The sequence below is a fragment of the Triticum aestivum genome, chromosome 2D (genome assembly GCF_018294505.1).
Source record: "Triticum aestivum cultivar Chinese Spring chromosome 2D, IWGSC CS RefSeq v2.1, whole genome shotgun sequence".
Taxonomy (NCBI): domain Eukaryota; kingdom Viridiplantae; phylum Streptophyta; class Magnoliopsida; order Poales; family Poaceae; genus Triticum; species Triticum aestivum.
Window position 1 is genome coordinate 8670944 of NC_057799.1, and position 26032 is coordinate 8696975.

Below are 26032 nucleotides of genomic sequence, written 5' to 3' on the forward strand. Positions count from 1 at the left end.
TCCATACGTACGTACGTCCGAGGCCAGGAAAAGGAGGTAGAGAAAAGTGTGTATAGCCTAGCCTCTAGACTACTTCATCCATACATCTAGAGTATATCCTCTCCTCTCTTTAACATTTTGGACTTTTTTCCCTGTGGCTAGCCCCAGCTCAAGGGCCACCCAATGTGCAGCACATGGTGCACGCATGCTTGCTTGTTGGCTCGTTGCTCCAAGATATCTTTGAATATGTGTGGGTGATAAACTTGTGTGTGCATTACAACTTTTTCATAACATGCATGCATTAGTTTTTTCTTATGGAAAGGAAAAGGGGAGGCCATCCATGTTTCATGGGAGGGATGCATGGTTGATCACTTGATCTCATTCTGATGATTTCTCCACGTGATTTCCTTAAGATGGTGTATGAATATGTGGTTATCTATGGGAAAGTACCTTTGAAACTACTGGCAAAAGAATATATGTATTCCAACAAAGGTTATACGCGTGTAAGGCACAATGATGTGCAAAATAAGCCATGTACTAGGTCGGTGCGGTGGTGGGTTAATGTAGGCTTGCTATAAAACCATAGTCTAAAATGCAATCGAAAACTCTAGGAAAAATATCAAGAATTGTATGTGAGATTCCCGCTCGTCATGGCATGCCAATCCAACGCGTATGTGGAGTGATTGATGGGTAGTTAACATTGAACCATCACATAGTTGTTTCCCACAAGCCGCATTTGCCAAATGGATCGCCAATGGAGTGTGCATCGATGCACTCATCGACATGTATCACTACACTAGCGGTGATGTGATCATCGTATTTTTTATGTCTATGCAATTATAATGGTACACTTTTATACTGGCAAAGTGGTTGATGCACATCCTACAATCCCATATCTCTCAGGACCACAAGGTCCACTATAAATTTGTAGTGCTCGGATCAAGCTTACACCCACCTTTGAATGTAAAACCACATGTAAAAGAGAAAAATTTGGCACTATGCATGCTAACCTCCAAATGGTGTCATAGGTGCCATGTGAGTAGCAACACACTCCCACATGCTTGCTATGGCTTATCGACCTTGCACACTCAAAAAATCAGCCTCTCCATGGCCATGCGTGCTGCCTCCCCTTAGCCTCTTTTGGACTGGTCCATAGCAACAAGAGAGGAGGATAATGCCACTGCTATTGCTACACTGCCAAACAATGTGGTGCATCTAGAAACATGTGTAGTACCACCCTAGCTAGATCCATTCATGCACCTTTAGATTTATTTTTATTTTTGCTCGCCAGTTTCTCATGAAAATCACTATAGTGCGAGTCACATCCAGGATATGTGTATCAAAATTGCTCATGAGTCACTGGTGTGCCAATCACATCGTGTATCAAATAAGGGGGGAGCAGCATGGTGAGGAATTGACTAGTGATACTCTAGCTGCATAGGTAGCCATGAGAGCTATGCTCTCTCCTTTCCGAAAAGGAGAAGAAGGGAGGAGGGAGCAGAGATATAAAATCTTTTCAATCATAGGCTACATAGTTTTTGCTCACTAGGCACTTGTTTCTGTCTCAAGGCTGCAATCACAGCGTACGTGCTGTCCTTGCTCTGCACTGCCCTGCTTTATCTTGAATTTTTTGTGTCTGTGTTTTTAAATTTGTTTGGCCTTGGAGAAAGCAGGACCCTGCCACTCAAGTGCTGCGAGACTGCACGGGTATGCATGCTACGTGGATGAGTGGGCTGGATATCATCATATATAATAATAATATTTATCTGATTCTCTCATTATTTATTTAGTTATGACTTTTTAGATGGTTCTAGAGTGTACATTTGTGTGAGAGAATGTAGTATGCTTGAGTTTACAGAGTTGAGATGGTTCTCGTTTTTTCACATTAGTTTTGTAGCATTGTGAAGAAAACATTTATTCAAAAGTTTTATATTCAGGTAGTTTTCTCAGGAAAGGTTGTTGACATGCTTCTACCCACAGAAAGGTACCACGTTTCTACCGACTCAAGTTGCCGACATGATTATAGTTACCCCATATCCTTGTGACAGCTTAAATTTATACTACATAATATTGTTCTGAAGTTGCCTTATATATGTATTTTCAAACGTTGTTGTAGAACTAAATGCACATTCGTCATCGGAGCAACAAGCTAGTTTCGCTCACATCTGAACTCTTCCGTGTGCACGTAGTATTACTTTCTAGACAGACAAAATTAAACCATGGAAAATTCGTTGGTGTAAAATAGGGAGCAAATCAAGAAAGGGCATGCATGCATGGTTCGACGGTATGATATGGTTGGAGGAAATTGGAAGATGCACAGACAAGTCATGTTTGCTGAATGAAAAATAGAAGTGTGAAACATGGCACAAAGCTGGCATCTTGAGAGAGAGAGAAAAAAGTTATGCAGTGCAACTGAGCACCAAAGGCTTAGAGCATCTCTAGCAGACCCCACATCCCGCCCCGATCCACAAAATAACCGCCAAAATACGGGTCGGCGCAGGAAAACCTGCCCGATCAGACACCACATTCGCAGCCGACCCGTAAATTTTTTTGCGGGGCGTGGCAAAAGATCTCCCCCGACCTCTAGATTCACAGGGTGGGAGGACGACCCGAACTCGGCCCCTATCCGCAGCGAGATTTTGCGGGTGGGACATTTCCGTGCGGCCGTTCCTGCTCCCCCCACCCTCCGCCACCATTGCCCCGCCACCTCCCGCTCCGGTGCATCTTCCCTGACCGTCCTTCGCCGCCATGGATGACTCCCTGCTGTCCCCCGTCACCGTCGAGGTCGCGCACGCTTAAGGGAATCTTCAACGCGGACCCTCAAACCGCACACAACCGTTCAGACCGCGCGATCTAGATGAATTTTGTCATCCAACACGGTCATGTATCCGTCCGCTGGTTTAACATACCAAAAAGGAGGTCCAGCTGGCATTTTGAGAGAAAAAAAAGAGTTGTGCACTACAGCTGAGCACCAAAGGTTAACATACCAAAAGGTTACAAGCTATATATATCAGGACTAAGTCAAGTTCCTTTACTGAAGGAGTGAGAATACACAATTTACACCACCTAGGTTCAATTCGCAGACATGAATTTACATTATAGATAGCTTTCTTGCACACATATATAGGTTTTATTAATACTAACGAAGTTTTTTCTAAAAAAAAAAATTCTTTTTTTATGTTTTATGTGATCCAGATGCAGTGTTTTTTCCTCACTCTCAGTTTTCATAAATCTTATGCACCTAAAATTGCACGTAAGTAATTCGACGTTGCATGTTTCAAAATGAGCACATTTTAGTGTAAATTCCTGGAATTAAGATGTACTCTAGAGGTTTATGTGAATTGAAGTGAGATAGGAACGATTAAACATGTTGATGCACATATGCTTATTAGAAAGGTGACTAAAATGTAAAAGACCCTCAACTTATAGTGTAGAACTAGTGTAAAACTCATGCTTTGTTGTGGTATGATTAGATGTTTTCAGTGAATTTATTACACACGCTTATACATGAAATTATATTTTTAAGGAGTTGCAAAGTAAATTTTTGTTGAAGTGTATAAATGAATTAAAATGCAAACAAAATTGTACATTCATTTTTTTGAAATGGTTAAGTCGATTTCATTGGTCTCATTTTTTACGAAGTTGCCAACTGGTTTTTGTAACGTGTCAGTATACAATTATTATGACTCTTTTCAATATTTATTGATACGTATTTTCATGAATAGACATCCTTTCACCAAAGGGTCGGTCTTTCTACAAAGAGATATATGTTCACCAAGTGATGACATGCCTTTAGGAGGGGTAATGATGGTGGTGGGTCTTCGGCTCGCTCCAGTGACAATAGTTGTTGCTAGATGGTCTCTGGACATGGATGTAATTTTTTTTACTTCTGGTCTTCTTTGTACTGTCATGACAGTTGATGAATAGATCAAAAGTTTTTCCAAAAAAGGGACCGCATGCCTTTTTCATGAAGATGCATCTATTTCTTAAAGGGCGTATCTTTCCACAAAGACACATCCTTTCGGTAAGGGACATATTTTCACCAAGGGGCTTGTCTTTTAACTCAAGGACATGATTGTTTGTAGCCTCCAAGTGTCAAGATCAGCAGACTTAATTGCTACTAAGGTCGACCCTGAGTGTGGGGGGGGGGGGGGGGGGGGGGGGGGGGGGGGGGGACGGTCTCCCCGGGGCTCGGGCGAGCACGGAGCAGAGAGCATCCTTTTCCCAATCACCATTCAAGCACTAGAGACCTGGTCAATGCGTCTCCGGGAAGGAAAAAAGCTGAATCGGTTTTCCTTTTAGCAAACTGGGCCTTCGGACTTTCTCTAGGAGGAATGATATTAAGTGGTGGTAGGCCTCAGTAGTTTTGGCTAATACTAGCTCTAGTTCGTTTTGGTGCTCTGTTTTGGGGCATTGCCTATACAGCGCCTTAAGCGCCGCTTGAGGGCCATTTCATATATGGCCCACATCCCCCTTCCAGTTGGGCTGGCCCATATTTTTTTTTACTTTTCTGTTAAAGGTCAAAAACAGTGCGCACGGCTGACACGATCAAACCCGAGATATGTTTGTTCGGAGAGAAGCGCATCAACCACTAGGACATCGCAACGCATGTGCACACGTACTTTTTTTTTGTATTATTCCTTTTTCAGTTTGCGGAATTTGATTTATTTTTCTTTTTAATTTTTTTCTTGTTCTTTTTAATTTTATGTTTTCATAAATGTGCAAACTTTAGTAAAATTTGTGAACTTTTTTAAAAAATTGATGAACTTTTTCCATATCCGCAAACATTTTCTTCAAAGTTGATGAAATGTTTTCCAAATTCGTTAATTTATTTAAATCGACAAACCATTTTTCTGAAATTTGGCAACCTTTAAAAAACAATTGATGATCTTTTTCAACTTTGTGAACTTTTTTTAAAAATGATGTAAATTTTATCAAATTTGTGAACTTTTCTTTCAAAATCGATGATTTTTTTCAGATTTGTGAAGTTTTCCAAATTTGATGAACTTTATTGGAGTTTGTGAACTTTTTTCAAAACCGTTGAACTGTTTTTTTAATTCTTTTTGCATGGAGTGTCCACTCTTGAAGCGCATACATGTTCCGTGCCAATGCATCTGATGCATTCCTATGCACAATGCTCGGTCAGAATGCTGCGAGAGACGGTTTCTCTATCAACCCGTGTCTGGCGGCAAGTTTTGTGATTTCTGCTTCCTGCAAGCTGCAAACCGGAACATGCAACACGCATAACGTGTGCCATACCTACCAATATCTCTCATCGCATCCAAACTATTCCAAAAAAAAAAGAGAAAATCTCTCATTGCAGTTCTGTTATCTGCGAAGGGCATGGTAGGTTCCTGTTTTGCATGTACGACATACTTTATCATCGGCGTAGCAGCTTGCTTTTGCATCTACTGTGCCACAACTTGGGTACATACAGCTGGAATAATAACAGGTAAACAGTTGCCTCTAATTTCCTCCAATCCAAATCTCATGCACAAAAGCTCGAAGAAAAAGAGCATTGGCAGAAAGAAATCAAATATGTCACCAGACGAGTACACTTGATTTAAACCATCACATTCACATGGCAGCAAATCTAACTTAAGCATTTGCGACTCTGTACTTGATCATTACATTACTCAGTCTGGAAACAAGAAACAATACCAGGACATTATTCATTTAAAGAAACGCGGCACGGTTAAGTTAGCGATTCACTGACGCAAAACGGTAGAGACGGTGAAACGGTATGCATTGTAACTACGGATAGCCTCCTACTGCTTGGCATAGTTCTTCAAACTGTAAACTGTAAGCAAAGGAACCAGATATGCGTTCTGGCACCATCCTTCTATATATACCCTACAGGTTTCGCCTTAGCTATCAACTCCCTCCGTAAAGAAATATAAGAGCGTTTAGATCACTAAACACTCTTATATTTCTTTACAGAGGGAGTACTTCTGTAGAGCAGGTGAGATTGATCAATCTGCGGTGTCGGTGATGAGCTCCTTGAGCACATGTTTCAGGCCATTCATCTTCTTCCGGGCTCTCTGCGAAACCATTTTCATTTGAAAAGGTTAGCGTCTGATCGATACATACGGCATCCCTCCCTGGGGAACAGTGTTTGCCTTACCTTCTGAACCTTCGCGATTTTGATTTCGGCATCGTTGAGCTGAGAACCAACTCTGCTCTCGGCATGTTGGAGGAGCTTCTTGTGTGATGCTTCTGTTGATGCAACCATACAAGTACACCATGGTTCAGTGGTAATTAAGGTAAGGCCAAGCGGTTAGAGACAGAAACAAAGCATTTAAACAGATTTCTTCTAGTGGCCGCTGTATGATGATTCATTCCATTTGCTTCTTAACAATGATAACAGTGAGCCAAAAACTATAATTACTTAACAAAATTATAAAAAACTTCACTGATGACTTTCTTCTAATCATGTGCCAATGGAGATTGGGCAATCATTCTTCTCAATTAAAAAGAACATGCGATTTAACCACATTATTCAGCAACAAACTTCATGCATGAAACAATGTTGGAATCTTATGTGCCTGGATCAGTTATATGACATAAAGCTTGCAATCTATAATCAAAGTGCTCCAATGGTGATACTTCATAAGGCTCCGTTTTGACAAAGGTTAACATGATTCCACATTTTTGGGAGTCCATGCAGAGCATCAGTTTGTAATAAATAGTGCGGCGAGTAAGTATTTCATTTGCATTCCGCAAGTGTAATGTCTTAAGTTAAAACTTACTTTGCTTCTCAGCTACTGCCTTAAGTTCTGCATGATAGGCTTCAAATTCCTCGAGAGAGTTCTTGCAACCAAGCAACTGCTGGTTAACCTCCTCCTTAAACTTCTCATGAAGAACCCGTAACTGTTCTTGTTGCTCTGAAACCACAAGACATAGAGGACAAGGTTATATCATTTGAGTAACTAACATTTATTCCAAGAGAAACAACACAGGACATGCAAGAAGACAAGGTAAAGTATAAGTATTTACAGAGGAATGTTGCCACAAGTGTGCCTTCTACTAACCAAACAGGCAACTAACCTGGTCATATACCTAACTAACTTGTGGTGTGGCATGGTCAGCATTCCAACCAAACAGGCTCTAACCCTATATGCATACACAGTATAAAGTCCAAAGAGCAGAAGATAGTAAATAAGAAATAACCAAACCAGATTGGATAATTGCAGGCAGATTCAAAGAAGTGGTGCATTAAATTTTTCTCAAATTAATCTTTCATCGCACTGATTTTATGATTCAGTATTCAGACAATGGAAGTGATTCAAGAACAAAATCAACCTATTTAAGGTTAGTTCTTTCTTAAGGGAGGGGTCTTTTATATGCAAGCATTCATCTTATTGTGTTTTCTTGAAGTTTAGGATATGCTGGACCTACATAACATAAAGGAATCCAATCATGACTAACTTTATATGCCTATATGATTACTCTACTTCTTATTGAAATAGTACGTTGCCTGAGCTGAATAATCCAAATAGGTGAAGTACGAGTGGCACAATGTATCAAAACACCAGTACATCACATCTATATAGATACTGCTTTCTGAACAGTTTCTGACAAATGGGTCTCATTGTCATAAAACTCATGATTCACAATATTAATTTCTGCAGTGACACAATATAGACTGTACCTTCAAATGTTGAGTTTAGTCGCTTCCTTTTAGATTTTCCTGCATTGACCAGCTTATCCCTGAAAGTACAGTTGAATGCGTCAAAAAATAGCTTCACCTCAATATATATGATACTTCTAACAAGCCTATATATACAATTAGGTGTGCGTATGCAGATAAGATGTAGTTTCTTTGTAACACCAGTAAAGATCTTACACATCATCCTGCATCTGCACCTCAACTCCCTCGAGGTGCTGGCGAATTATCTCTCCAGTACCTGCCAGTATCTCAGAACTTCTATTTCTTGTTTCAGACTTGATCTTGGTTTGAAACCTTCCCAGCACCAGCAGTAACTCATCAAAAGCCCTGCTCACAATCAAGAAATGAAATTGGACCAACCAACAATATCAGATTTGTATTTCTTATACAACCTAAAACGGACCTGTTTAGGTAGTCATCTGGGCATTGCACGGGTTCTTTGTCTGACATTATAGTTTCTTGTGTTCCTGAATGAATTAGTAATGACATATTAGCTCTAAACTGCAACTGTTAAATCAACGCAAGAAGGTAATCAACTTTACCAGAAGTGGCAAAAGGAACAGGCGAAGGTAAGCGCCGTTTGCTTCTTTTACCCTCTTTTAGATGTGATTTCCTATCCAGATTTTCTGGAGGAGATTTATCAGGACTGTCTACATCTGAAAGCCATCTGCGAGTTCTATATCCTGCACATGGAGAAGCAGTTACAAATAAGTAACACATCACAGGTAAACAATCTTTGCATATGTGACAATGTAATTTATACATCTCCAACGGCACGAGGGAAAAGCTTGGATCACGTTTTTAATTTTCCAGAACTAGAGTGGTCAAATTCCTAAACTTAAAGCACTTATCAAAACACAGTAATGAAACGCATTTAAAGTAGCATGCATGCACATGACAGAATATGCCACATGTTGCTTCTATTCCATTGGAATGGCTTCTCATGAGCAAGCACTACATACAATAGTTAAGAGTGAGTGTATCATCTTAGCATACCAGCAATCATGGCAGTACTTTGGAGAGCCCTAACCTTAAAGCCACAGTAGGATTATTGGAGGGTCTGGCACTGATAGTGATTGATCAATGATTGCTATGAAAATTCTGTGGAAATAGAGCTGATGCAATAGTAGGACTATTGGACATAGTTAAAAAAAGGCGCGCCTAGGCTCTATGCGATAGCAAAACGCTTAGCGCATAATTGCGCTTAAGCGTACACTATGGTTAGAAAAGCGCAAGGCAGTGGCAAAATGCACAATTAATGCCTAACTCTTTTTTTTACTTTGCTACTGGATGCTCTGACCCCCAATGTTTAAATATTTTTTCAGGAAAAGGGCAGAAGCTCTGCCAATAGTGTTTAACTGGTAATGGACGCATAGAGAAACAATCGATCTATATATGTAAATACATAGAGAAGAATGTGTTCTACATGAGTACTGTCCTCATGCAGAACAAAATGGGTAGTACTCTGTAAACTAACACTGTCACCTTCAGTTCTACAAATGTGGCAATAAATATGAAAGGAACAAAACATACTCTAGGAAGCTATTGTTTTGCTTGTATAAAGTATCAATGTGTATTGAAAGTTGCAAAGTTGATATTCTGACCTTTCCCAAAACTTGGAATAGAAGTTTGAGCCATTTCATCTTCAGTTGGCAAAATGGGTGAAAGATATGGTTGCTTTTTGTTCTCTCTTTCTTCTGAAGAATTAGGAGATTCACTTTTAGGTAACTCATAGGTTTTATCCATCCCGTCCTGGATATCAGCAGTATATGAATGAGTGACAAACAGATAGGAGTTACTCTGTTACATGAGTATAGACAAAACAAATTTACTATGGCTGTGAAATGATTCATAGATGTGGAAAGCCTACCAATGGCTCAGACCCTGGATCAGAAGCAAAGGAACTTGATCTTGACCTGTTCACACTTTTTGGATACTTGGGGCTGTATGTGTCATCATGTAGCACTTTACTTCTAGTGTGGTAGCCATTTACATTAGTTGCAAAAGTAGGACTTGCAAAGTCATCTCCCATGTCTCTGAATCTGTCTGCCAATGGACTGGCAAACTTCTCTCCCAGTTTACCATTTATCTGGGGGCTTGCCTCGTTCTCCCATGGGTACTTTTTCGCTTCAGGTGATGGACTAGCAGCGCCAGATGGTTTGCCATTTATCTGGGGACTTGCCTCATTGTCCCATGGGTACATTTTCGGTTCAGGTGATGGACTAGCAGCGCCAGATGGTTTACCATTTATCTGGGGACTTGCCTCGTTGCCCCATGGATACATTTTCGGTTCAGGTGATGGACTAGCAGCGCCAGATGGTGGCAAGTTAAAAGTATTCCCCGCTGGTTTATGTGCCTGAGGGCTTCTGTCTGAAGCTTTGCTCAAATTAGAATTCTCCTTCCGGTGCAGCAATGAAGAATAATTTTCCTTGCTTTTTGATGAAATATTCTGCGAAGAGACCTTATCTTCACCCTCATTCAGTGTCGTGGGCAGCAACTTCTCTGACAACTGCATCTTCTGAAGCCCAACTTTAGCCATTCCATTCAGCCGTTTCTCCGTTGTAGGGCTTCTAGAATGGCTCTCAGCAGTTTTTCCAGTTCGGGACAATGAAGAAAAGGAGGTGGTTTTCTCTCCCTTATTCTCTGATGCTGCATTTCTAGAAGATAGCTGTCCTTCCCTAGCATCCTGTGTGATCTTGTCAGAAATCTTGTCAGAACAATGGACCTTCTTAAGCTCTACTTTAGCCTTCCTATTTGAGCTTCTAAGATTTCTCAAGCAGCGAGAGTTACCATTTGCAGATTTCCCCACGGTTTTGGGTGTGCATTTCTCATCAAAAACAAAGACATTGTCCAGTGTTTTCTGTTTGGGTGCAGAACGTGAAGTAGACAATGGTTTCTTTGCACTCTGGTTCTTATCCTGCTTCTTGGAGGCTGCTGGTGCTTTCTTGCGACCCAAGGTGCGAGTAACAGGCCTCACTTCAACTACTTGTGGAGTATCAGAATCTGACTCAATTGGATCAGAGGATGGTTTGCTCTTTGCATAGGTAGCTGTTTGACAGTTGAGCAGATCAGGTGTCTTGATAATATCAGGAAAACGTGACGTGTAAACCTTCTTGATCCCTGAAGATGGTCCATTGGTTGCTAGACTTTTAGGTTGGTCAGGTGTCTCAATGTCTTCAGGGTTTGGTGAAGCAACAGCCTGCTTGGTTTGTGATGTACCAAGGATCCCCCGCAGCTTCATCCTGAGCACTTCGCTGTTGGACTTGGTCTTATCTGCAGATTCCACTTGGCGCTTTCCTTGTGAATTGACGAAGGATGTCTTCTGCAGTTGGTCAAGCTGGCTGCCTTGTTCTTTTCTTGTTCCAAAGGAAAAGGTTCCGGTTTGCTCACGTGCATGGTCATCAAGTTGTGACAGAGAAACCCTAACATGGGCGGCTTCAGGTGCCTCTGTAGCAGATCCACCATGGTTTGCAGCTTCTTGTGAGACCCGGAGTGAAGCATTATCCGCCTTCGGGGGTCTAGATCTTCCATCAGTTCTCTGAGACAGGTTCCTCTCGAATGCAGGGGCAGCAGCAGCAGCAGCAGAACTTGACCTTGTATGAAGTATGCCAATTGATACCTTAGGAAATTTACCAGATGGATACTGGTTGCTGGCCAAACTCCAGTGATCACTTGATGTAGCCTAGAAACATCATAAAGCATGAGTTGTTAAAATAGCACTAGTGTGAGGGAACAGCTAAACCTGAAACAGGAAGCACATCCTACAATTTAGCACAGGAAGGAAGTTGCTACTCACTTTCTGGATATTCGGCAGCTTGATCTCCGTCATTGCAGCTTCTGGGATAACAATAGACCAAATTAACTAGAGCTGAAGCTGGTAAACAGGAGAACAAGAGCATTAGGTAAGGTTCCACCAATGTTAAAGCATCTTTTATTTAGGATCAAATTAAGCTCCACAGAGATGTATAAATACAATATATATGAGACTATAAACCATGCCTGAGACTGGGACCAGATTTAGAAATGAACAGTAACACAGAAGACAGAATTTGTGCAAGATACTCTTGTCAAGTGTAACTTATGCCAAGGTCTGAAATGCTATGCAGTAGTAATTAAAATGAGTCAACTGGAACAGGCTGCTAGCTGAGAGCAAGAGCATACCAACCAGATCAGACTTAGCCTAGTCTGAGAAATGCTAGGTATGACTAGCCCCTTGTAAGCATATTTGAATTAATGGCAGATTAGAAGTAACAGGTGCAATGCAACTGTATCATATACATTGGGCCAAACGTGGTCTCAGCATTCAGAGATCATCTTCCACAAGCAATGCATACAGCTTAGGTCGTCAGATAACTTAACTCGGGAAAATGCTGGGACAAAGCAATACTAGTGACACATTTGCAAGACTTGCGGCAGCTGACCTAACCCAATCGCCTGTACGGAAGCATTCCAACAAAGAGATCCATGGAAGATCAGGTCTCAGGTGCTTGACCGACGGCGACCAACTGAATGGAACCAAGCAAACCACGGCCAAATCAGACGACGCGAGCAAAACAAATTCGCAACAACAAGCAAGCGTGCGACGCGATCGAGGTGAAATTACAGCATACAGATCAGGAAATCCACGGCTGCGGGCGCCTGATCCCAGCCCATGAGTAAACCCTAACGAAACCTTGCGTGCGGGAGACCAAGGCGCACGAACCGGGCCAACCCAACCCAGCCCGCCGGGGGATTCGAAATCGGTACCTCAGGACTGAGAGTCCCTGGCGGCGACGGCCGGCCGCGCGCGGCGACCGGGGACGGCGCTCCCTGGCTCCCGCGGCGGCGGTGCGGCGCTCGGCGGGGAGGCGGGGGCTCGATCTGGGCCTGGACGGGCAGCTTCTTGGAGGGTAGTCGCCGCGGCGTATGGCCGGCCGGTGGTGGTGGTGGCGGTGGCGGAGGTCGGCGGAGGCTAGGGTTTCGTGGAGAATTGAGGACGGAAGAGAGAATTCAAAATCGAGGTCGCAGTCGAAGGGAAGGAGAGGGGAGACGAAGGCAGGGGACGACTGATTTCATTTCTTGGATAGCCCGCATCAGTGGAGTGGTTCGACTTGTATCCCACACACTTCTGGCCCATGGGCCCGACGGGTGAGCCCCACACTTACTTACAAGGCCCAAGGCCCACGCAACACAACACACACTGGCCCATTCGTATCTGAATCCATACACAGACTCTCACTGCCTCTTCTCATCTTTTCTTTTCGGATGGGCGACTCAAAGAGCGACAACATCGTTGCTCCACTTCAATTGCAGCCTCTGTACCAAAGCCTCTAGAGTATTTCTTGTAGGAGAGGTTGATACCACGAAGAAGGTGTTTCCAAAGGATTTCGTTGTAATCCTTAGTCGTAGGAGTTACTTTGCATTTTCTTGGATCTTAAATCCAAGTCTGCGTATCTGTAATTGTTATGAGTATATGAATAAAATTACACATGTTTCTCAAAAAAAAAGGTCTGTCAGCTCTGAACCTCTTCCAGGGTTGCAGTGATGACAGCCGTCAGACTGTCTCTTGGTTTTCCCAGGTAGCAGATTCTGCACGTAAACTAGCCCAATGAGTGAGCGCTTGTAATAAGGATCCATTGTGTTTCTTGATCAGCCTTCTCTCCAAAACTTCTTCTGGAATGACATTGTGTATGTCTAACAATGGTGGTTCAGTCACATTAGTGAATACTAGACTGTGGTTTGAAACATGAGTGTTACATTGAGAAACATGGCACACGGGGTGAACCAGGCTTTTAGCTGGTAACGCCAGTCGATAAGGAGCTAGACCAATTCTTTCCAGAATGGTAAAGGGTCTAAAGAGCTTCATGGAGAGATTTGGAAAAAGGTTTGTTGACCACACAAGTCTCTCCATAGAATTGAAGTTTTAGATATAGTGAATCTCCCACAACAAACTCTCTGAATGTTCTATTCTTATCAACATCAAATTTCAACAAACTCTCTTGGAGACAATTACCCAACTCGGCATGTGCATTATGGAGGGGTTGTGGCAGTTCCCATAATGGACTCATGCCCATAGATGGCTTCAAAGGAGTACACTCCAGTGAAGAAAGAAAGGTTGTATTGTACCAGAATTCTACTTAGAGTAACCAGTGAGCCCACTGTTTGGGAGTGCCATGTACATCACGCCTCAAATACATTTGCAAACATTGGTTAACTCTATCAGTCTAACCATCCATTTGACGATGATAAGCAGTAAACATGTAAAGCTTGGTGACCCACATTTTGAATAATTTCTTCCAAAATTGCTAGTAAATATTTTGTCTCTATCTGAGGTAATTGTATGCAATACCATGTAACTTGACAATGGTCGATAAAAAAGGAATGTGATATATGTGCAACACTGAAGGGGTATTTCAAGGGTATAAAGGGACTCTACCTGGTATATATTTGTCCACCACAACAAGTATAGAAAAATAGTCAGCAGACTCAGGCAACCCTTTGATAAAATCTATAGAAATGGCTTCCCATGTCCTTGGGAATATGTTGAGGATACAACAATCCAGGATACTTACAATGCTCATGTTTTGGTTGTTGAAAAATCTAACACTGTTGAACAAAGTTATTAAAAAAATTAATTGTAGTTTTAATCCCTGCCCACTAAAAATGCCTCCCCCCACTTTTGTAAGTTTCTTGGCTTTCAGAAAATGCCTCCCCCCCCACTTGAGATGAATTTAATGCTTCAACGATTTTTGCCTGAAGGCCGGGATTTACATCTACCAAAATCCAACCTAGATTTTTCAAAAGGCCATTTTCCAAAGAATATTCAGACTCTTCATCAGGGTTCATTGCAAGTTTATAATTTCTTCTATCCAAACTGGTTGAGTTGAAGAAACTGTTGGTAAAGCAAACACATGTCCCACTCTAGAAAGGGCATGTGTTGCCTTATTTTTAGAATCTTCTTTATACTGAAAAGTGAACTACAAGCCCACTAATTTTCGCATGGCCTCTTTTTAAATCAATAATTAATTCTTGTCTGTCCAGCTAATAAAGGCTTTATGACATGTTTTTATAACAAAAGGCCTCTAAGGCCTATCCACTACCACAGTAATGGCCATAACCTCCTTTTCAGAAATGCTCACTTTCTAATTAGATGGATTTCCTTCTTGGCTGAGCACTACTCCAATGCTAGTATCATAGGCATTTGTTTCAATACAAAAAATGTTTGCTAAAGTCAGGGAGGGCCATTACTGGAGTTGTTGCCCTGGCTTGTTTCAATTTCTCGAAAGCTATTTGAGATATTGGATACCACATAAAAGCTTTCTTCTTCAAACTTTTGCACAGAGTCTCAACTCTTGAATTGCTACATTAAGAACCCTACATACATGTTTCGTGCCAATGCATCTGATGCATTCCTATGCACACTGCTCTGTTAGAATGTTGTGAGAGACAGTTTCTCTATCGTCCAGTGTCTCTCTAACGATAAGTTTTTGTGATTTCTGTTTACTGCAAGCTGCAAACCGGCATATGCAACACGCATAACGTGTACCGTACCTACAAATATCTCTCATTGTGGTTCTATTATCTTCCAAGGGCATGTAGGTTCCCATTTTGTATGTACATACTTTATCATTAGCACAACAACTTTCTTTTGCATGTGATCTGCCACAACTTGTGTACATAAAGCTGTAATAATAACAGGTAAAAGGATCAAAGATGTCTAACCTTCTTTGAGTACGACCGTACATATACATTTGCCTCAAATTTCCTCTGATCCAAACCTCATGCACAAAAGGAACATATTAACATAATTTATTGAGGTATTCGACAATCATTCAACCCAATTAAGTCTAGGGGATCATATCCCCCGTTTATTCTAAAGACCGACTAAACTTCATACTAATAAATAAAACAAAAGAAATACCAAATAATGGCCAAATATGTCTTGTAACTTCCATTGGTGCTTTATATAGTTTAGATCCTGGTTTAATGTGCCAACCATTTATTCATTGCCTAGTCCCATGTTTGTTTTCCCTCTGAAACCTAGTCATTTTTTGTTTTCACCGTCTATTCTTATTCCACATATATGTCTCCATCAGTTTGCGTCGCTACTTCAGATGGCCTCCCTGTTGGACGCCTTATAGTTTTGGAGGAGTATGCTTCTTTCCCATTAGCCTTCATGCTTTTCTTCTTGATTTTTTGGTTCTCATCTGGTGAATCTAAGTTTGTAGAGGTGTTGTTGTCCCCATCTGTAACAAATAAACCAGAAGTTATTATGAAAGAAATACAAATATGATCCTTAGACTAGCTCCATGTATTATAGCCTTGTGCATTCTATAATTTTGCAAAGAAATCCTAACTATTTTCATTATGTTTTAAGCTTTTCGGAAAAGAGTACAAGCAATTGGTATTAGGGGCGGAGGAGAAATATTTCATATATCTTAATATGTTCTTTAAAGTTTTACATATGCACCAATATGGTTTTCAAGAAAACCAACATAATTTTTAATTACTCAAAACTAATTACAAAATTGCTTGCAAATATACTTGAACGTTGATGTGCAAAACTGACAAATCAATTGAAAGATCCATGTTTGATTCAGTTGTTAGTGTTCATTTTCTAAATCTCACATAAATATAAACTATGTATATCATACATTTATTCAGTTATATAAATCAAAGTATCTTGAACGCTTTCCAAAGCTTGGGAAAATTGCGTATAAAGTCATTAAGCAACTTGAAAAAGATTGTAGTTTACTTGTAGCTTTCTAACTAATGGACATTCTAAGATAGAAAAAGAGCAAACAAATGTAAACACGCTCAGGTAAAGCAATCTCACACAAAACAGAGGAGTGCAAATAAGCACACAACAAAAACTAAGTACCCACAAGATTATGTAGTAGTATGAATGAGTATTTGTTTTCGTCATTTATCTACTTGTGCACTAACATATTTCATACTAGCACATGCTATTTCTATTTCTCCTCAATAACAGTGTAAAGTATTTATATATAACTTGGCTAGATTGGATGGCAGAACCTAAAGGAAAAAAATGTGAAACACATGCATGTATATATAAATACCATAGCAATGATGAGAGAATGAACTTACAAACACTAAAATTTCGCTCATTGAGATTTATATTTTTCCCAATTTTTAATCTTCTAGGTATCGACGGACTTGCTTGAGATGTATTAGTCATCACATTTTTCATAAGCCTTTTGCGGAAACTCTCATGCTGCAAAAAGAAACAATTAAAAATAAATACCAAATATCCATAAACATAATTTACTTACATATTAGAATTTTGGAAGTTTAATAATGTTAATGCAATCCATTTGTTGATAAAGCTAACAATTCAAATAGTTGGACACATTTTCAACAAATTATATATGATATACACAATATCATAACACAGACTACATAAAAAGCATATGTTTTAAGAGCTGGGCTATTTTCAGCCACCACATTAAGATATCAAGTTGGCATGTTATGATGGGTCTTATAACAAGTTAGTAAGCTCTACAAAGTTGCCTAAAACAATTGACACGCTAGTGAAAGAAACCGAAAATTCATCATTTCCATGTATGGTCTAACATACAGGTAGACCAAAGTCATGCCTTTGTTTTTCAAAAAATGTGTTTCTCATGTACATAACAAAAAAAAAATTAGTTCAGTGTGTACTCAAAAAATAGAGGAACATTAAGTTGCGCACACTTGGAAACAATAAAAACACTATTATATTGCAGCCGATGATATTTTGTTTAACAGAAAACAGTAAGGTATACCCAAAGATACAACAAAACCAAAATGTTCCATTTTTGGTGTGGTTATGAACCAAAACCTATGCTACACCTTATTGCCTAATAGGTTGATAGATAATTGCAGAATTAGTCGGGAATGCACGCATTTATATGATGTGATGGCAACTTTGAAATATAGGATTGCAAAACAAAGAAAAAAATGCAAGGACGATCATCTCGATATAGCACATGCGTAGCATATGAAAACTACACTAATCGCACATTAATCTTTCACGAATAAATGAAAATGTGAAATTAGAGTGATCACATAATTTCCTACATAATGAGAGGTAGAAGGGTGGAATCCGCAAGAATTATGTAGCATTATCACTATGACCCTCCTTCAATAACACGAATCAAGTAAAGAACCTACAATCCTACTTAAGCTAGTTTAACTGGTCTAATTATTTCAAGAATAACACAAAATCAAATTATATGGAAACTAAGTCAAAAAATATTCCACTTGCAAATTTTAGGATACCTTATTATTTTCACATAAAGTGGAGAATTTTGAACAATTAGAATGGCAGTTTATAAAAAGATATAAATTAAATTTTAAAGAGTATAAATGCTAATGGGAATACCAATGTATGTTCTTCTAAGACAAGTGAAGTTCTTAGAATGACACATTAATTTTGAGAAAATGAAATGATGTACGAAAATTACTCATAATACATAATCTTGAAATGCTTAGTTACCAGATCAACAGACTTCTCAAAATTGTACAATTCATCTACACTTGTCCTTTGAACAAATGATCGTTTTGTAAGTTTTCCCGTTTGAACGTAGTGAAGTGCAGACTTCAATGTCCTGAATGCACAATGGCTAATAGGGTCCGTGTAGTACTGTATAATTAATAATGATTAGGACTATGAAAATATTTGATCGAAAAACAATGGAGTGATTTTGGTTTTCATTTTTATTTACCTGGTCTTTCCTTGTTCGTTCCAATGTTTTTCTGTATTCCAATTCCTTCACCCAGCCATGTGGCAGCTCAGATGGGTTGAACTCCACTTCTGCAAGGATCTATAAAACAAGGAAACATATTAGCTTTGGAAAGTCAAACCTTGGTGTACATAAAAAATTATTTATTTAGTGATAGCAAGAAATACACATTATCTCGAGAGTTTGTGTCGCATTGTCCATTAATATCACAACTGGAGATCTTCCCTTCCTTAACATAGAGTAGTACATCTTCTTTAGAAAACAATCGTACTCCCATTGCCGCAGAAACATAAAACTGTAAATTAATAATCGTGCAAGAATTTACAATCAAATTAAAGTTATTTGTTGGCAACTTGACATGAGTAAATTATATGCTTGAGATCCTTAATAATTATTTTTATGGGGCTAATGAAGGTAGCTAACTCTAATCGTTGATTGTTTGTTTTTTTGTATAGCTTACACATGTGTGCAAAGTTACCTTACACACAGGGGGAGCGAGAGAGACCGAAAATATATTGCAAAATTAGTTCTCAAAGCAAATCAACTAATCCTAGGAATGTATCTGGCAAACATGTTCATGTCTAATCTTGACCAAACTGAGGGTTATTCATGAAAATTATAATGGTTGTGAGCATAAAAGAATATTTGGAATTCCTAAAAGATTCAAAAATAACATAAGTTACTATATATCAACGGTTGGTGATCATTTTTAAATTATGTACATATAAATGAAGCTTTTTGGGGGGCCATTCGACAATACATCGTTGGACACTACCAATATTAACATTTTTTGCATGTCACTTTTAATTTCCAGTGAATTAGCAATTTTAGACAACAAATGATTTCTTTCCTGATTTTATTACCGTCCTCACTTTGTTATACTAGATAGACAATAGTTTTATTATGAGCATTTTTTTGGAAAACTTAGTATTGGTAAAAAGATGGACATACAATTTATAATTCTGGTGTGATAAAGAAATGATGTGCATTTTATGTTATAACGCATGAGGAAAGATGTGAACCTTTGGTGACGATTCTTCATCTCCTCTCCAATAGACAAATACAAATAAGCATTGTTTGAGCTAGGAAACTACCAAAGTGAAACTAATAGATTTTGGTGGCACTTTTGTATTCCAATTAAATAATCACATCTATACCATCGAAGATGAGCATAATTTAATAACTTCGCATATGACATGATAACATATCCAGTTAAAGGCTTGGATACTCATGGGAACAAATTAGTAATTATGAAAAATATTTTCATGAAAGAAAACTTAGATTAGATTGACATTTTCTTGGAAGTCATTCATTATGAATAGAGAGAGTACTTGCAAGGAAAAAGGTGAAAAGGCTACCTTGTACATCTTGTCCATATTCTCGCCGCCAGCTCTGATCTCGACCAACCACCCCTTTGGAAGCCATTCATGTGACTTCTGCATATCATGACATATCAACAGATGGATCAGGGATATGGAATGTTATATGTATACACACACACATATATATATATACATAATGACTACATTATATTAACAAAACATACAGAAAGCATGCTATCAGCAACAGAATAATTGGCTTCTATGTAGTGCTCATCCATCTCAGAGAAAAGGTAGTCCAGGACCTTGGACTTCATCGTGAATTTTGCCCCTGACACTGGAGAAATGAAATACTGGAAATAAACAAAAGCAAGGAGAAATATCAGATATTTCCAATAATTAAAACAATAAAAAAACTAAAAAATATAGAGCACGAACACATGTTAAATATATTTAATATCATGTTTGTTTGTATATAACATACCTGATAGAGGGCACCATCGTCACCACGTCTAACCTCCATGATCCAACCATCTGGTAGCCAATCTGGTGCCTCCACCACACCATCTTCCATCTTCTTCTTGACATCCTCGAGTAGTTTCACTTCCTCAACATCCGAGATCCAGTCTTCCATTCCTAGAACTGCAAAAATTAATATCTCCCTTCTCTTTCAACTCCTTGGAGATAGACCACCATAACATTACTCCTCGGTGAAATCCCTCAGTGGTAATCCACCCACACACTCCCATGGAAACGATATGCAAACCCACACTTCCTAGCTAAACTTTGTATATGGACTTCTCCAAAAATGAATCCACTGTCGAGACTCTAGCTTCCCAAAAACTGAAGTGTTCAATTCTAGATATCCGTATGATGACGCATGAAGGTATATCACACCCGCAAAGCCACATGGGAGGCTGGATTTGATCAATCAGATAAGGAGTCAAAGAGTTGGTTTCATGCCAAAGTAGCATCACTCGTCTTTTGCTATTGTACTAGCAGCGAGAGTCACAGCGGTGTTTCTCAGTTCTCAATTTGTCTAGAATATCAAAAGTAAACTTGTGCAGCATCTGAGTGGGCAACGGAGGAGACCAAGGTTGAGCAGTGTTCTGGGAGCACGCGAGGCATGGGAACGTTCGACTTTGCATCCATATTGCCACTAGGATCTAGTGTGGTGGTGCTACCATTATTTGGCATGCCTAGGATCCGCGGCTGCGGTGGTCTAGCATGCCTTGGTGCCAGGGTGGGGTGCGGACATCGACAACGACTTTGGGACACCGGCTGCATGCAGTGGGAGGCGTCGTCCAGTGATTTTACTTTATTTTATTTTTGCCTCGGATCGAAATAGCTCAAGAGCCATAGTATCCCAGATACGACACAATATGACTTTACTCTCTTTCTTCATATTTTTTAGAGAAAAATATTGGACCAGCAAACAGAACGTCTGAGGCCTCCTTTGTTTTGGAGGAATTTCATAGGAATTCTATAGGATAGGATTCTTGTAGGAAATTTTCCTTTATAGCCCTTTGGTTCGTAGGAATGGATTCCTATTGCTACATAGGATTGGTTCTTACCCTCCATATTTCAAAGGAAATTTTCCTTTATAGCCCTTTGGTTCGTAGGAATGGATTCCTATTGCTACATAGGATTGGTTCTTACCCTCCATATTTCATAGGAATTCTATAAGAAGCAGTCCGGGAAGGACACGAGGCCTCCATGAGGGTGGAGGGCGCGCCCTACCCTACTGGGCGCGCCCCTACCTCGTGGGCACCTCGTGTGCTCTCCGGACTGCGTTTTCTTGCACAATACGTATTTTGGTCGGTAAAAATTCATTATATAATCTCCCGAAGGGTTTGACTTCTGTATCACGCAAATATCCTCTGTTCTTGTTTCAAGCTGTTTTTCTGACAGATCTAGATCATCATGACGTCTCCAAGTGCCCCCAAGGACAAGTTCTTCGAGAAGGTCATCAATCCCTACCTCGCGGAGGTGCTGCAACACCCTCAAACCATTGAGATGCATGAGGGGGTGCTACACATCCGCGATGTTGAGGGACCGAGGAAGACCGGAAGCGTGGAGACAAGGCTCGAGGCAATGGAGCAACAAGTTTTCAAGTGCCAGGAGATGGTGGAGCGTGGACTTGATTCCAATCACATGATGATCGCGGAATTCACCAACAACCACAAGCTGGATGCCAAGGACATTGGGGAGACCATCTTCAGGCTCCACGAGAAAATCGAGCACCTCCAAGCCCAAATCTATGACCTGCAAAACCAAAACTGTGAGTATGAATATAGATTCAAGAGAATGAGTTTGGCTGCAGATTTGAGGATCCCGGAGACTCGATCATCCTTCTATGATGGTGAGCCCATGCCTTGGAAGATGGACGACAAGCCTACTTCATCAACAACCCCATCACCACCACTTCCGAGGAAGGATACATAACCACATGGGTATGGGCACTCCCCTTGGCAACTTCCAAGCTTGGGGGAGGTGCCCCGGTATCGTATCACCATCACTCTCCTATCTTTACCGTTTTCTTAGTTCGATCCCATTAGTAGTATCTTGATCTAGTAGAATAAAGTTTTGGTATGATCTAGTTTGAGTTTTGCTTTATGATCCTTCTCTGTAATCGAGTCCGTGAGCTATATATAATAAAGATTAGTGTTGAGTCAAGGGCTTGATTGTCTTGCTTTGATCTTGAGTGAATAAAAGAAAAGAGAAAAGAATAAAAAGAAACAAAGAGATCATATTGATCTTACAGAGAGTAATGACTTCACATAGAAAGAGTATGATGATTAAAAGTTGTTGAGAGTTGACAAACATAGCTTTGGTCATCGTTGCAATTAATAGGAAGTAATAAGGAAAGAGAGGATTCACATATAAATATACTATCTTGGACATCTTTTATGATTGTGAGCACTCATTAAAATATGACATGCTAAAGAGTTGATGTTGGACAAGGAAGACAACGTAATGGGTTATGTTTTCTTATATTTGAGATAAAGTATATTGTCATGGATCATCCAACATGTTGAGCTTGCCTTTCCCCCTCATGCTAGCCAAATTCTTTGCACCAAGTAGAGATACTACTTGTGCTTCCAAATACTCCTAAAACCAGTTTTGCCATGAGAGTCCACCATATCTACCTATGGATTGAGTAAGATCCTTCAAGTAAGTTGTCATCGGTGCAAGCAATAAAAATTGCTCTCTAAATATGTATGATTGATTGGTGTGGAGGAAATAAGCTTTATACGATCTTGTGATGTGGAAGAAATAAAAGCGACGGACTGCATAATAACGGTTCATATCACAAGTGGCAATATAAAGTGACGTTCTTTCGCATTAAGATTTTGTGCATCCAACCTTGAAAGCGCATCGCAACCTCTGCTTCCCTCTGCGAAGGGCCTATGTTTTATGTTTATCTTCTACCTTATGCAAGAGTCATGGTGATCTTCACCTTTCCTTTTTTACATTTTATCCTTTGGCAAGCACAGTATGTTGGAAAGATCCTGATATATATATATATATATATATATATATATATATATATATATATATATATATATATATATATATCTAATTGGATGTAAGTTAGCATGAGTTATTATTGTTGACATTACCCTTGAGGTAAAAGGTTGGGAGGCGAAACTATAAGCCCCTATCTTTCTCTGTGTCCGATTAAAACTCCGTAACCACAAGTATTGCGTGAGTGTTAGCAATCGTGAAAGACTAAATGATAGTTGAGTATGTGGACTTGCTGAAAAGCTCTGACATATACTCTTTCTGATGTTATGATAAATTGCAATTGCTTCAATGACTGAGATTATAGTTTGTTGGTTCTCAATAAAGTTTCTGATTCATACTTTGCATTGTGAATAGATTATTACTTGAGCATAAGAGATCATATGACAATATCCATATATGTTGCTGTTATGAGAATGATCATGATGCCCTCATGTCCGTATTTTATTTTACCGACACCTCTACTTCTAAACATGTGGACATATTTATCGTTATCGGCTTCCGCTTGAGGACAAGCGAGGTCTAAGCTTGGGGGAGTTGATACGTCCATTTTGCATCATGCTTTTATATCAATATTTATTGCATTATGGGCTGTTATTCACATTATGTCACAATACTTATGCCTATTCTCTCTTATTTTACAAGGTTTACATAAGGAGGGAGAATGCCGGCAGCTGGAATTCTGGGCTGGAAAAGGAGCAAATATTAGAGACCTATTCTGCACAACTCCAAAAGTCCTGAAACTCCACGAAAGTTATTTTTGGAAATAATAAAAAATACTGAGCGGAAGAAATACCAGAAGGGGCCCACACCCTGGCCACGAGGGTAGGGGCGCGCCCCCTGCCTCGTGGGACCTCTGTTGGCCCTCCGGTGCCCATCTTCTGCTATATGAAGTCTTTCGTCCGAAGAAAAATCATAAGCAAGCTTTCGGGACGAGACTCCGCCGCCACGAGGCAAAACCTTGGCGGAACCAATCTAGGACTCCGGCAGAGCTGTTCTGCTGGGGACACTTCCCTCCGGGAGGGGGAAATCATCGCCATCGTCATCACCAATGTTCCTCTCATCAGGAGAGGGCAATCTCCATCAACATCTTCACCAGCACCATCTCCTCTCAAACCCTAGTTCATCTCTTGTATCCAATTCTTGTCTCTAAGTCTGGGATTGGTACCTGTAGGTTCCTAGTAGTGTTGATTACTCCTTGTAGTTGATGCTAGTTGGTTTATTTGGTGGAAGATCATATGTTTAGATCCTATATGCATATTAATACTCCTCTGATTATGAACATGAATATGCTTTGTGAGTAGTTACGTTTGTTCCTGAGGACATGGGAGAAGTCTTGCTATTAGTAGTCATGTGAATTTGGTATTCGTTCGATATTTTGATGAGATGTATGTTGTCTCTCCTCTAGTGGTGTTATGTGAACGTCGGCTACATGACACTTCACCATTATTTGGGCCTAGAGGAAGGCATTGTGAAGTAATAAGTAGATGATGGGTTGCTAGAGTGACAGAAGCTTAAACCCTAGTTTATGCGTTGCTTCGTAAGGGGCTGATTTGGATCCACATGTTTCATGCTATGGTTAGGTTTACCTTAATACTTCGTTTGTAGTTGCGGATGCTTGCAATAGGGGTTAATCATAAGTGGGATGCTTGTCCAAGTAAGGACAGCACCCAAGCACCGGTCCACCCACATATCAAATTATCAAAGTACCGAACGCGAATCATATGAACGTGATGAAAACTAGCTTGACGATAATTCCCATGTGTCCTCGGGAGCGCTTTTCTCTATATAAGAGTTTGTCCAGGCTTATCCTTTGCTACAAAAATGATTGGGCCACCTTGCTGCACTTTATTTACTTTTGTTACTTGTTGCTCGTTACAAATTATCCTATCACAAAACTATCTGTTACCTATAATTTCAGTGCTTGCAGAGAATACCTTGCTGAAAACCGCTTATCATTTCCTTCTGCTCCTCGTTGGGTTCGACACTCTTACTTATCGAAAGGACTACGATAGATCCCTTATACTTGTGGGTCATCAAGCGACCCCCATCATTCATGCTCGCTTTCCGTCGTTGTCGCCTCGCGTCTAGAGTTGTTGACGCGAAAGGTCACCGTCTCCTCTAGTCGTCTCCGAGAGGATCACCCAGCCAGTTCTTCATCCGATCGCCCCAGCACCGCACCATAGTGGACCGGCGACTAGAAAAAATCTTCGATTACCAGGAGCGATTTGGAGCGGTTGGTGGAATTGGGGTGGCTGCCGAAAAAAATCTTCAATGTCGTGGTTAGCGCCTGATAAGGATGAGGAGGTACCGCGCCCATTGCTCTAGAACCTGGTGGTTCATGTGGTGTTCCTCTTCCGTGGGCTCTGATTCAATTCGAGCGCATTCACTCGAGGTGTCCTTTACCCACTATGGGCTTCAGCTGCATCATCTGACTCCAAGCAAGGTACTACATTCGTCTTGTTTTATAATTTTCTGCCAGTGCTTCCTAGGAATTCTGCCCCACTTCGACCTCTTCAGATATTTCTTTGAGGTAATCCGTCGCCTGAAGACGGGCAAGGTCCCCTCCTGTGCCAGCAAAGAGCTTTGACCTCGCCCGAACGCGGGTTTCTTTGAGGTCCCACCTATCGATGGTCCAGAGTCGTGGGAACGCAGATGGTTCTATGCTACCGACATTGCCCGGGGGCATCGTGAGGTTGGGCTGCCAGTCTTCTCCAACATTCCATGCCACCCAACCCCAGGGTGGAGCTCAAAGACGGTCTTTGAACCCAAGACCGGCTACCTGATCCAGGCGGTTTTCAAGATGTGTGAAAGGG

The 26032-nt window shown here is 40.4% G+C and overlaps 1 protein-coding gene across 1 annotated transcript; it reads right to left on the reverse strand.

The window, feature by feature from the left end:
- Nucleotides 1-5497: 5497 nt before the first annotated feature.
- Nucleotides 5498-12706, reverse strand: LOC123051016 (meiosis-specific protein PAIR3). Its single transcript, XM_044473750.1, has 11 exons — nucleotides 12395-12706; nucleotides 11445-11522; nucleotides 9519-11330; nucleotides 9253-9400; nucleotides 8191-8331; nucleotides 8052-8115; nucleotides 7826-7975; nucleotides 7631-7689; nucleotides 6729-6863; nucleotides 6104-6195; nucleotides 5498-6020 (listed from the first exon to the last, which is right to left on the reverse strand). Exons 2-11 carry the CDS (start codon nucleotides 11475-11477, stop codon nucleotides 5952-5954), a joined length of 2703 nt encoding a protein of 900 aa, XP_044329685.1. The 5' UTR covers nucleotides 11478-11522; nucleotides 12395-12706; the 3' UTR covers nucleotides 5498-5951.
- Nucleotides 12707-26032: the final 13326 nt, after the last annotated feature.